This window comes from Pimephales promelas, chromosome 8 (assembly GCF_988280905.1).
Source record: "Pimephales promelas chromosome 8, fPimPro1.hap1.1, whole genome shotgun sequence".
Classification (NCBI taxonomy): Eukaryota; Metazoa; Chordata; class Actinopteri; order Cypriniformes; family Leuciscidae; genus Pimephales; species Pimephales promelas.
The window spans coordinates 33,940,822-33,953,303 of NC_142776.1; the positions used below are offsets into that span (position 1 = coordinate 33,940,822).

Consider the following 12,482-nt stretch of genomic DNA (forward strand, 5'->3'; position numbering starts at 1 on the left):
AAACTGGTCTGGTTCGTTTATAAAACGTTGAATCAGGATCGCAACATAATTTTCATCTCAATTATTCTCAGTGGCAAATCACATTTTTTTATTCAAATGATCATGAAGGCAATAGTTGATTAATTTAAATGTATATATAAATTGTATTTAATATTAAATATATGTTATTAAGATTCACCCAACCACATTGATGGAGGTATTAATCTGTAAAGTTGCTGAAGTGTAAAAGCACAGTCATCCAAATAGTCGTGAACTTGGGTAGCCTATTTGTAATCACGATAAATTAAAACTGATATTAAAACACAATAGAATGTCTAAAAACAGCCGTATTTACCTTTATATGGCCAATAGGGCTTTATTTAAAGCTTTATTTTATTTTTTTATTTTTATTATTGTCTTTATTTAAGTGTGCAACATTTGTGTTTTCCACGCTATGACGTAATTACGTTGGAAAAACAGTTTATGAACGGTTCAATGAAACCAACCGTTCGAAAGAACCGATTCGCGGGAATTACTTCCCACAACTAGACTCGTCTCTGGACTCGAACTAGACTCGAACTGGAGTTCAAGATGGCGATCAGCGAGCAGCTAATATCGCAACTAATCGATCATTAATATACCATCTCAGTCCTCACATTAAAAGAAGCTTTACGCGTTATGTCAGTATTCCACGTCGCCTTCTTATACCGTCACAAATCAGTGGATATCCGACACTAGTGTATAGATAGAGACTGACTGTGTTTTTTTGTTACGTCAAATAGAAATAGTTGCTTATCAGGTTTATGAAACTATTTGGAATGATTGGGAAGTTTTCATTAGTTTGGAGGTCATCATGTCGCTAAGAGAGTTGAAAGTATGCCTTCTTGGGGTAAGATTTATATTCACTTTTTACGACTCGACGTTGCTATTATAGATTGCAGTTTTGGTGCAATATTTTTTGTTTTTGTTTCTCTTTTGATGATCGATCATTACTGTTTTATTATTGTATGTTATAACTTGCAATAAAGTTTGTCAGTGGTTTTACCTATTGTGCAAGCTTTGGGGATTACAGTAACGTTGGTGGGATGATGACGTATTTAACCAACCATTCAGAAGTGGATGATAAAGTCTAGAGAGAGTTAAAAAAAATCTGTTCAGTAGATGCATATAGGGTGTATTTACTTCATTTGAAAATGTTTGCACTGTTACCTATTTACTCATATATTGACAATAAATGTGTCTTTTTAGTCATGTGATTTGTAAACGGGTAGTTAACATGACGTCAAGCAGAATCTGGAAGTGTGGCATTCTACACTTCAAATAAAAGTTTTATTTTTCTAATTATAATAATTGTTTTAGTTTATTCAAACCATGTAATATTATCAGAACATTTGACAAAAAACAAATATATATATTTTTAATTGTATCTTGTATTATGGAAAACTGCATCAAAAGTGAATTATGTGTATATATAATGTATATGTGTGTGTTTGTGTTTGATTTATATATGTGATTTTTATCTTGTGTCCTAGGATACAGGAGTTGGAAAATCAAGTATCGTGTGGAGGTTTGTGGAGGATAGTTTTGATCCCAACATTAATCCCACAATTGGGTAAGCTTACTGCAAAACATGCTTACTGGGAGGTCCTTCAAGCTGATTGTGATGCTCTGTAAAATAAAATAAAAAAAACCTGCTAAAAAAGTTTTGAAGGATTTGCACATAGCAAAACACAGCAAGCCGTGACATGCCCTGAAATAGAAGATGTTTCAGGCAAAACAAATTGATACTTACTGTGTTGAAATGTCCTCTGGATTAGAGTCAGAAAGCATTGTATAAAAAAAAACTTCATGGATTATTTGCTTTAACAATGTTACAATAATAATTCAATCTCTTAAATAAGAAAACAATATCTGTTAAGCAGCATCTCGGACTTCCCTGTTGGTGCTGAGAAGTCGGAACTTAATACAGATGAGATTATCTTTCCTTTAAGTGATTTAATATTCACCATTGATTGTATAATGCATGTTGCATCACAGTGTGTTAAAGATTTAACATGTGACCCCATTTAATTCAGTTACATAAGTCTAAATTCAATTGACACACATTTCAGGGCTCAACAATAAAGATTTTTGTGCTGTCCCAGTCAGGCCACTCATTTCACAAACTAAGGTAGTATTGCTAAAAGGTTGCCTAAAGTTCCTAAACTTAAGTTTTCTATTTTAAATAATAGCTGGAAATTATGCAGCTAAAATTCAACTACTGTGAATCCAAAACACACAGTTTCCATAGACAAAAAATAGGCCTGGGATAAAAAATACAATGTAATGTTACATTTATCTCAGAAAGCCATTCAGTGTTCAAAACCTCATTATGGTAAGTATGGTATGGTAAATATAACTCTAGAGAGGAGCAATTTTTTTGTTAAATTTGCACCATAATGCATATTCATTGTATTTTTACTTAACTTGTTCTTCAATATGAAATGTATGTTATAATGTGATATTGATTGAATTTCATGTTTTTATGACATACATCATTTAAATGTTATTATTATAAAAGCTTCTTTAGGCTATGTGTATGCTTAAAATTATTATTGATCTGTGCATTTTACTTTCAGGGCATCATTTATGACAAAGACTGTGCAGTACCAAAGTGAGCTTCACAAATTCCTGATATGGGACACAGCAGGACAAGAAAGGGTAAACACAGCAACAATCATCACTAAACACACACACACACACACTTGGGTGACAAACAAGCTGTTTCACTTTCTGTTTTTGCAGTGTCTTTATAGTTCAGACAGAGGGCAGTATTGCATGCACTTCTCTTACTACAATGCAGGCATACATTTGACATTTGGGAAAGAGAGTAATGTCATTCGAAAAGGACTGGTTTTCATCGTATATCTAGATACGGTCTTCTCCCCCAAAACGTTCTACGTTAGGAGAGACAGCTGAAGTCTATGGATGACATCTCATATTTTGATATGTTTTATCACCACTCACAATTTGACGGCAGTCTTGAGGGTGTTTGGAATATGATCTCCTCTCATGTTTGTCTGTGATGTTATGTGAAGCTAAATGTAGAATGCCAAGCGGCCCACACAAGCTGTTAGAAAATATAGTATCACAGCAAAGGACAGATTTACTAACAGCTTATGCCAGTGCAAACCCTCTTTTGCTGTTAAAAAACTACTGTCAGGATTTACTAAATACGCACAGTGGAAAAAAATGCACTGAAAAGGCCTATACAGGGTTAATTTTGCATGGTTAAAGGAGTAGTTCACTTTTAAAAAAACTTGCTGATAATTTACTCACCCCCATGTCATCCAAGATATCCACGTCATTCTTTCTTCAGTCGAAAAGAAATGAAGGTTTTTGATGAAAACATTCCAGGATTTTTCTCCATATAATGAACTTCAATGGGAACCAAATGGTTCAAGGTCCAAAAGACAGTTTCTGTGCAAACTGCAAACTGTTCAAAGGGCTTTAAACGATTCCAGACGATAAATAAGGGTCTTATCAAGCGAAACGATCACTCATTTAATAAATAAATAACAAAGTTTAAGTTTTATAAGCTCAGAGTCAACTCGTTCATTTTGTTTGTTGAATGAACCAAATGACACGAAAAAAGATTCATTCATTTTGATAAACGAGTTCGAACAGGAGGGTCACAAACAGAACAGAGCAAGGCAACCATTTGTTTTTTTTTGTTTTTAAATGAGCGATCGCTTTGCATGATAATGCCCTTATTCATCGTCTGAAATCGTTTAAAGCCCTTTGAACAGTTTGCACTGAAACTGTCTTTTGGACCTTGAACCGTTTGGTTCCCATTAAAGTCCATTATATGGAGAAAATCCTGGAATGTTTTCATCAAAAACTTTAATTTCTTTTCGACTGAAGAAAGAATGACTTGGACATCTTGGATGACATGGGGGTGAGTAAATCAGCAAAAGTTTTTTTAAAAGTGAACTACTCCTTTAAGCTTAGTCCATTTGCATTTTTTTTCGATTTTCCCTTTCAGATGCAAAATTTATGGGAGAAGAGTTTTTAAATGAGTCATGCAAGGTTATTTACTGAGATTTGTGCTATATATTCTGCACTACTTTCTTAAATGTAACAAATTTGTAGGGTTTGTCACGTTCAGTTTTTTGTTCAAAATATAGACAAGGCCACGTATTTCCAATCTTCACTCGTATTGTTTTGCTGATATTGTAATTTATAACAAAAATCAAACCTGTCTTAGATATTTGGCTCCCATTGCATATGAAGGTCTGAGCATATGGGAAAGTCTGACTTATTGAGCCTCTTTACCCTCATCTGGACCTGTTTAGTGCTTTGATGTTGATGTATTCCCACTGGTGAAGATGGTGCAAGTTCATCATCGTGGCCTATGAGTGGTTAAGGAGGTCAAGTTTTCTTTGTTCAGGATGCTCCAGAGCCTGATGGGATGAAATGTTAGGCCTTGTCAGAGATAAGAGTTTGAGAATAACAAGTGAAGCCAGACTCTGTCTCTCTTCCTTCCGCCCTCTTTCTTCTTTCTTTTCTAACTTCAAGCTCTATTGTGATGTTGTGAAGAGAAGACCGTTCTGTCCACAGTTTCCTGTACTCCGTCGGGAGCTGTGATCAGGCTTTTCACTGGCTGTCAAGCTCTTGATTAGATAATTATCCGGCACATTGCTTTTTAGAACAGCATTATAGAAACATGGCTTGTTTTGTACTACTTTTGATAGTTTTAGAGTGGCATTACATTGATTATAAGTTATCGTAAAGACTTTTACATTATTACAACATATTTATTTCAAATAAATAATTATAATAAATGTTCCTTGAGCACCAAATCAGGATATTAGAATGATTTCTGAAGGATCATGTGACTGAAGATGCTGAAAATTTAGCTTTGCATCACAGGAATAAACTAGATTTTAAAACGCATTAAAAGGATTGTATTTTTGATCAAGAATAAGAATAAGCATCATTAAAGAATGTTATCGACCAGTTGAATTTAAAATGTGCAAAAAGAAGCTCCATATTATAGCTAGTAAAGTGATTTCACAAGGTCTTTAAAGTTGAATAGTCGACTTAACGGCAAGACACATTTGAAAGAGGTAGTGAGTGACTGGAGGAAGTTGGATGAGAGAAAATCCAGTGGGAGAGTTGGAAAGGGACCACACAGTCTGGAATCCTGGGATATGTCTAAGGAGACATCCTGCAATTTTAGTCCAAAGCTATACTGAAGCTTTTTCTCTTCCTTGTGCAGCAAACTTAGCCAAAAACAGCTATAAATGTGAGAAACCGTGTCAGTCAAACTTGATTTACTAATTTTATTGGCAAAAAAAGATGGATTGAGCATTGCTCTGACCTGTTGTCTTAAAGGAAAAAACTTTTGCTAATAATTTACTCACCCCCATGTCATCCAAGATATCCATGTCTTTCTTTCTTCAGTCGAAAAGAAATTAAGGTTTTTGATGAAAACGTTCCAGCATTTTTCTCCGTATAATGGACTTCAATAGGAACCAAACGGTTCAAGGTCCAAATGAGAGTTTCAGTGCAAACTACAAACTGTTGAAGTGGCTTTAAACGATTCCAGACGGCGAATAAGGGTCTTATCAGGTGAAACGATCGGTCATTTAATAAATAAATAACAAAGTTTAAGTTTTATAAGCTCAAATGCCCGCCTTGCTCTGTTTTTGACTCTCCTGTTCGAACCCGTTCATTAAAGTAAACGAATCTTTTTCAGAGTCAATTCGTTTGTTTTGTTCGTTGAATTAACCAAATGATTCCGAAAAAGATTCGTTCATTTTGATGAACGAGTTCGAACAGTAGAGTCACGAATGTGGTGAGTAAACTATCAGCAAAAGTTTTTTTGGAAAGTGAACTACTCCTTTAACTAAAATCCAATTTGTATTCAGCATTTTGATGAATTAAATAATAAACTTAGTATGAATTTGTAGAGTATAGTTATAAATAATTGTTAAATAATTGATCTCATCAGCAAAACCAATGGAGCACTCAAGCTTTAGGGTCCAAGTGGTTTTGGGGCCTCTGTATATTATTTTCATTTTATGAAATGTAAATATTCACTTTTATTGATGGTAAACTGTAGCTAATGCTGTTAATGAGCACAAACATGTTAATGTGCACCAATTTGCAGCTCATAACCAACTGTAAATTTGCCTAAAAACTCTTTCATTTCTAAACTGTATATAAAGAGTTCAGATGCAAAAGCCTCTAAATGCCATTTGAAATTTTCTTCTAAAATGACAATTTTTATCAAGCTTGTATATTTAAGTTCAGTAATTTCACTTAAATGACAATTAATAGGTAATCTTCATTGCCATTTAGGTGAAATTACTGAACTTAAATATACAAGCTTGATAAAAAATGATCATTTTTCAAATTTCAAATGGCATTTAGAGGCTTTTGCATCTGAACTCTTCATATTTGATTTGAAGATTATTTCACAAGCTAGCTCACACCTAAACTTTAGAAAGTGTATAAAAAAACAAACCTGCCAAGGTTTCTCATCATGTCTTCCCTCTCTACCCTTTCTCTTAATCATTCATTTTATAACGCATCTTTCTGCTCTTTTAGGTCTTTTTTTTTTCTTCAGTGGAATGGCATTCTGGATCCAGCTTGTTTTTATTAATCAGTCTATTTTTGATGACCGGGGTCAAACAAACCAACTATGCTATTTTACAATGATTAAACGCTAACAACTTCTGACACGTTGCGCTCATCTTTCCCCTGATGGCTCCCACATGTGTTGATATGCCTTTCCTTGCAGTTCCTCTACTCAAACTCCTTAGGCATGTCCGTCTGAAACACAATTCTCCTTTAGGTTTTAACGGTGGCTTACTTCTAGGGTTTTTCACCATGGGTTTCCCTAACCGCTGCCTGTTTGTTCAGTTTGAAAGGAACAAGTTGGAATAACATGTGTTTTTGTGTGTGTGTGTTTGAGCCATCCTCTTAATTCAGCCTGAAACTCGAAGGAGACCTCCGCCAAAGCGTACAAATTCTTTTAAAGCTCTGAAAATAAGCATATGCAGGTTGAGATTGGCCACTCAGCCCCTTACAAGGGATGTTGGGTCTTGGTGTTTTTCCCTTTTTTTAAAGTTTCGGCCATTATTTTTCTCTGACATCTGCATGTTATCCGTTTCGCTCTTAGTTTCGTGCCCTGGCTCCCATGTACTACAGGGGCTCTGCTGCAGCTATCATTGTGTATGACATCACTAAAGAGGTAATGAAACATTTCTTTATTATTACTACACAAATCTTTCTGCTGGTAAAGCTATTAAAGGCATAGTTGACCCAAAAAATGAAAGTTCTGTCATCATCTACTCGACTTCATGTCACTCGAACTACGGGAGATTATTTTTTTCCATGGCACATTAAAGGAGTCATGGGCTGTGGTAAGACTTTCAGTGAGTAGCGGGTTGAACGTCAGCCTGTTCCTCACGCAAAGCTTATCGTATGGCTTTAGAAGACTTGAAATTTAGTGCCTATAGACTACTTTTGTGTGCTTGCATTCATGTTCAATGAATGGAAGACGGTCTGCTAGGTGACTCCTTTTGTTTTCAACTGAATAAATGTGACCACACAGGTTTTCGAGCAAACATGAGGGACAGTAGATGGCATAAAAGTTTGCTTGTCATTGCTTGCCTTGAAGATCTCTTCATCTCTCACTTAGGAATCATTCCAGACGTTGAAGAACTGGGTGAAGGAGCTTCGCCAGCACGGACCACCCAACATAGTGGTGGCTATCGCTGGCAACAAATGTGATCTCTCTGATGCCAGGTGAATTCCAGCGTCCTTGCCACAAAAGACTTCACATCCTGTCATCTCTATTCAGCTTGAAGGGATGCACCCGCAATGGCTGTCAACTCAATTTGACGTCGGGAAAAGACCCACATATTTGCTGTCAACTTGTCTCGACTCATTGAAAACAAGCTCGCACACGTACCGTTACCATAAGCATAACTTGTGATGAAAAAGAAATCCACTCTTCAGCGGTCTGTAATTTATCTTTCCACTTTAAATTGCTTCACTCTTCCCACAGGTCCAATGATATGTCTTGGTTCACCATTGCTTTTGTTGGCAGTGTTAGTGAGCTGTCATTGTGGTTGTATTTTACTTCTCGAAACCATAAAGACCGAGACATTGAATCTGAGGAATAGCGTTCGCACCGCAAGCCATTCAGGCAATAAATATCAGGGAAAATTCTTGCAATTGTTCTGTCTGGCTCATATTTCTGTTTCTAGCACAAGTGGTGCTGTTCTCTGTGATCCACAGCCGTCATTGTTTCTTTATAGATACTTTGCTTGAAGTTTAAGAGGTTTGCTCCAAATTTAAAAGAAAAAATCAATTGCTCTAAACACTGTCATCATGGAAATGTACTAACTCATAACATTACCCCTATTTGTAGATCTTAACAGTATTTCAAATTATATTAATTAAAGCAATAAACTAAAAGCCGTGATTTTACTCATACTTGAGGTTAGATATTTGATTAGATGTGCGCTTTTTCACTTGGTGGAGAAAGCGGGTAAAAATAGTCTTTCACTTTCATTCATTCATTTCATTTATGTTATTTATTAGGCACTTTTACACAACTGGTCGTTGAACAAAGTGCTGGACAAGAATGGAGACAAAAAACACTTACGCCACAGTTAAAATACAATAAAATGAACAGCTCAACTAGAAAGCCCACAAGAACAGCTACTATACCTCGTTTAATGCTAAATCTAGAAGATATTCCTTTAGCTTTTGTTTAAAGACAGTTAATATAGGTTCTAATCTAATAGAAATGGGTAGGTCATTCCAGAGTTTTGGGGCAATCGGTACAAAAGCTCGATCTCCGCTTCTCCGTTTAGTTGTGGAAGTCGTCAAAACCAGCTGGTTAGCTGACCTTAAAGACCGCTTTGATTCATATTTCTTAATCAGATTTGCTAAATACAGCGGAGCCATACCATGCATTGATTTACATACAAAAAATATTTATTTATTTATTTTTTAAATATACTCTGTGGTCGATTGGTATTGGTAGCCATTTTAAAGTGCTCAAAACTGGGGTGATATGGTCTCTCACCACATATATCTATTATAGGGCTAGTTTGCAACCAGACCGAACACCCTAGCAACCACCCACAACCCCTTAGCAACCACGAACAACACCTTAGCATGGTGCCAATGACTTGTTTGCCAGTGACCAACAAAAGTCTAGTTGATCGAAATGTTTAAAGAAAACATCACTGTCTTGGCGGTTAATCTAAGAGAGCAAAGCGTCAATGGAAAATTGATCCATTGTCAGTGTGACCGGCCTGATATGTGTAGCACGGGTGCAATCTGATCAGTACCTGTGATCAGGTGACAGGTGCACAGAGAACCAGCACACAAAAGTTTACCTCTAACATGCTGCCCTGTGCTAGTTCTACACCACCATCACAAAAACATAAATACATGAGTTTTACAAGGTTCACCCCACTCAGATAATCTCTCACTCAACCACGGTGTCTTTTTAAATCCTTCTAGTCTCAAATATCAATAATAATAGCAATGGCATGCCACACTTTTTGAGGGTTTTGAAAATATCTGAATTCTTCATTTAATAAAGTGATTACTTGTTAGTGTGTTATTAGTTGTAAAACTGCTACTGCTTACTCCACTCTCTTATTTCACCCTTTTCTGTTGCTTTGTGCTTTTGCTTTCCAGAGAGGTTTCAGAGAAAGATGCCAAGGACTATGCTGACTCCATTCATGCCATATTTGTTGAAACCAGTGCCAAAAATGCCATTAACATCAATGAAGTCTTCATTCAAATAAGTGAGTATACTATTAACTAGTCATCATTGGTGCATTGCCATTAACAAGGCCAATTTAACAAACAATCTAGAAGCACTCATTCAGAGCCCCAAACATCTTCTCTAGATTGAGCTTGATCACAGGCAGGTTTAGTTTTAATAAATTCTGTTTATTGCAACATTATTTATTATTAAAATGATAATGAATGCATGATCTATAATTGATCCTGATGGTGGTGAGAATAGTGCTTCTGTGGATACTTGTTCTCGCCATTTGGACCCAGGGCAGTGGATGGGTTACAGTGGATACAGATCTTTTACCGTGGATCTTGGCAGTTGCCCCATCAAGGAGCAGGCGTGACACCATGCTTGTGACTTTAGTACAGACACTGAAATGTCTAATCATTTTGCATATTGTTATTGTCAATTGCTGCATTTACATGGACCCCAACAATCCGATTTTAATCGGACTAGTAGCACAGTCAGAATAAAAAAGTCACAGGTAACCACGTCAGAATAGCCTGGCCAAATCCAAATCAAAATGTGGTGGTTTGAACATTTTGTAATGCGATTAAGATGGCACTTGATCGGATTGAAACCTGAAACTGGAAAGTACTGCGCATGGTCAGTGATGTAGAAATGGCGTAATGACGTATGATGCACGGAATGAGCTGTTGTTGTTGAATAAAGTGTCATTCTAAACTTCTCCTTCCACTCATCATCTTTGAAGTGGAGCAGGACAACTTCCCACCAGTCCTTGTTTCAGACTCTCATCCACAGATGCCTTGTTTCGCAGTAGACACGAGATCCAGGGGACGGAGTTGGATCCAGATCTAAGGGGTGGAGATGGGTAGGATTAGGGGTGGGGTTAGGGATCAGTGGGCGGAGATAGGTAGGTTTAGGTATATGTAAGGTGGGAAGAGTTGGATTTTCTCTTGTTTTGGGCGGGGAAAGGGGCGTTTTTTTACTGCTTGAGCAACACGGCACAACAGTTCATGTGCTCGCTTCCCCTAATTAGGACCTGAAATACATAAATACTAGGTCTCCTCTTTAAAACAAAGAAAAGATGCAATATAGAAGAATTGTTAGTATGCCCAAACAGCGGGAAACTATATTTGTGCAGTGTGAGCATGTCAAAAAATCCATTCCAATTTAAAGCTTGTGACATATCAACGCGCACATTAACACGATCACTTTATTTAGCGTTCACGTAAACACTACACTCTAAAAAATGCTGGGTTGTTTTAACCCAATTTTGGGTCAAATATGGACAAACCCGAAATGCTGGGTTAAAAATGTAATGTAAAAATTTAACCCAACGGCTGGGTTAGTCCATATTTGACCCAACGTTGGGTTAAAACAACCCAGCATTTTTTAGAGTGTAAGATCAGATTTATCAATCAGAATGAATTCATTCCGATTGAAACAAAAGGTAATGTCATTATGCTCCTTTTAATTTTTATTTCATTTCCTTTATAGGTCAAAGGATCCCAGTTATAGATGCAGATGGGTCTGCGGTCAAGGGCTTCAAACTTCGTCGTCAACCATCAGAGTCGACCAGGGAACGTACTTGCTGCTGACGCAGTCGTAAACAGTTTGGCCAGATCCTCTCCAGCCTCAGTTTCTTTCTATTAGTAAACAAGGAGAATAGCAAATGAAGAATGTGATGTTACTGGGGAAGTTACGTAACTTCCTTTTGGAGCCAAATCTGTTAAATGAGATTTGTCTGAATCCCGATGCAATGGTCACTTCTTTGAAAAAGACGCTCTTCAGCCCCCGTTCAAATGTCCTTGGGGATCCATTTCTGTTCTAGATCACCGCCCAAAATCAGACAGCAAAGAAAACACCTGCTTAACAGATCAGATACTGTCTCTCTCTTTCTTTCTCTCTCACACTCTCTCTCTCTCTCTCTCTCGTTCATTCATGCAAAAACCTCTGCCAAACTCTGAAGTTTTCAAGTAAAGCTACTGTCTGTCCGTCTGTACATTTTGAAAAGTCTCAGCTCTCCAAATGCAAGCAACACAGCTTTCTTGCCTCACTATTTTTGCACATCTTTGATATATATGATAAAAATAAAAAAAAATATACAAATGGGCGAATCTCATGAAACCTGTCATAAACATATCCCGGTCACATTTCACTCAAATCAAATGAAAAAGAAAACCTGAAATTCTATTTTGCAAGTCAATTTAAAGTCTGTTCTTAGGACTATTTTTTTTAATGCTCCTAAAAATAGACCTCATAATTTTTCTCGTGATTTTGGGGGTAAAATGTGACATGAGATTGACTCAAACCCATATTTAATATTTACTACTATAGAAATATTAGTGTTGTATTCCTGTTGCATAGGATATAGCTGTCTTTCCTATATTTTCAATTGGAAAAAATAACATTGAGTACAGATAGAGATAATACAGATTGAATACAGATAAAGATAACTCTGGGATTTTATGGTTCAATGATAATAAGCCTTGGCAATTTTGAGATGAGTTTATGAAGTTATATATGAAGAATGTGCCAAATCTTTGCAATTTTTTAGTCCCGTACACTTTTTGTGACATAGTAACGATCCAGTAGTAGCAGATCAGTGGTCAGTGATGTTGATGCATGAGTTCAACATAACCATCTGCATATTTCATCCATTTGCAAGTCGAGATTACAATAGTAACACGTTTTTTGCTCCAATTTGCCACATCCTCTGTTG

At 36.5% G+C, this 12,482-nt stretch overlaps 1 protein-coding gene across 1 annotated transcript; it reads left to right on the forward strand.

The window, feature by feature from the left end:
- The first annotated feature begins 561 nt into the window (after positions 1-561).
- rab22a (RAB22A, member RAS oncogene family) lies at positions 562-11,695 on the forward strand. The gene is made up of 7 exons (XM_039692973.2): positions 562-868; positions 1,512-1,591; positions 2,598-2,679; positions 7,148-7,219; positions 7,670-7,776; positions 9,691-9,800; positions 11,258-11,695. Exons 1-7 carry the CDS (start codon positions 833-835, stop codon positions 11,356-11,358), a joined length of 588 nt encoding a protein of 195 aa, XP_039548907.2. The 5' UTR covers positions 562-832; the 3' UTR covers positions 11,359-11,695.
- The last annotated feature ends 787 nt before the right edge of the window (positions 11,696-12,482 follow it).

Bases quoted from the DNA above. Each gene is read 5' to 3' on its own strand.
- rab22a (XM_039692973.2), top strand. From the start codon at position 833: ATGTCGCTAAGAGAGTTGAAAGTATGCCTTCTTGGG. The intron at 1,592-2,597 runs GTAAGCTTACTG...TTTTACTTTCAG, and splicing joins AACATTAATCCCACAATTGG to GGCATCATTTATGACAAAGA. The intron at 2,680-7,147 runs GTAAACACAGCA...TTTCGCTCTTAG, and splicing joins ACACAGCAGGACAAGAAAGG to TTTCGTGCCCTGGCTCCCAT.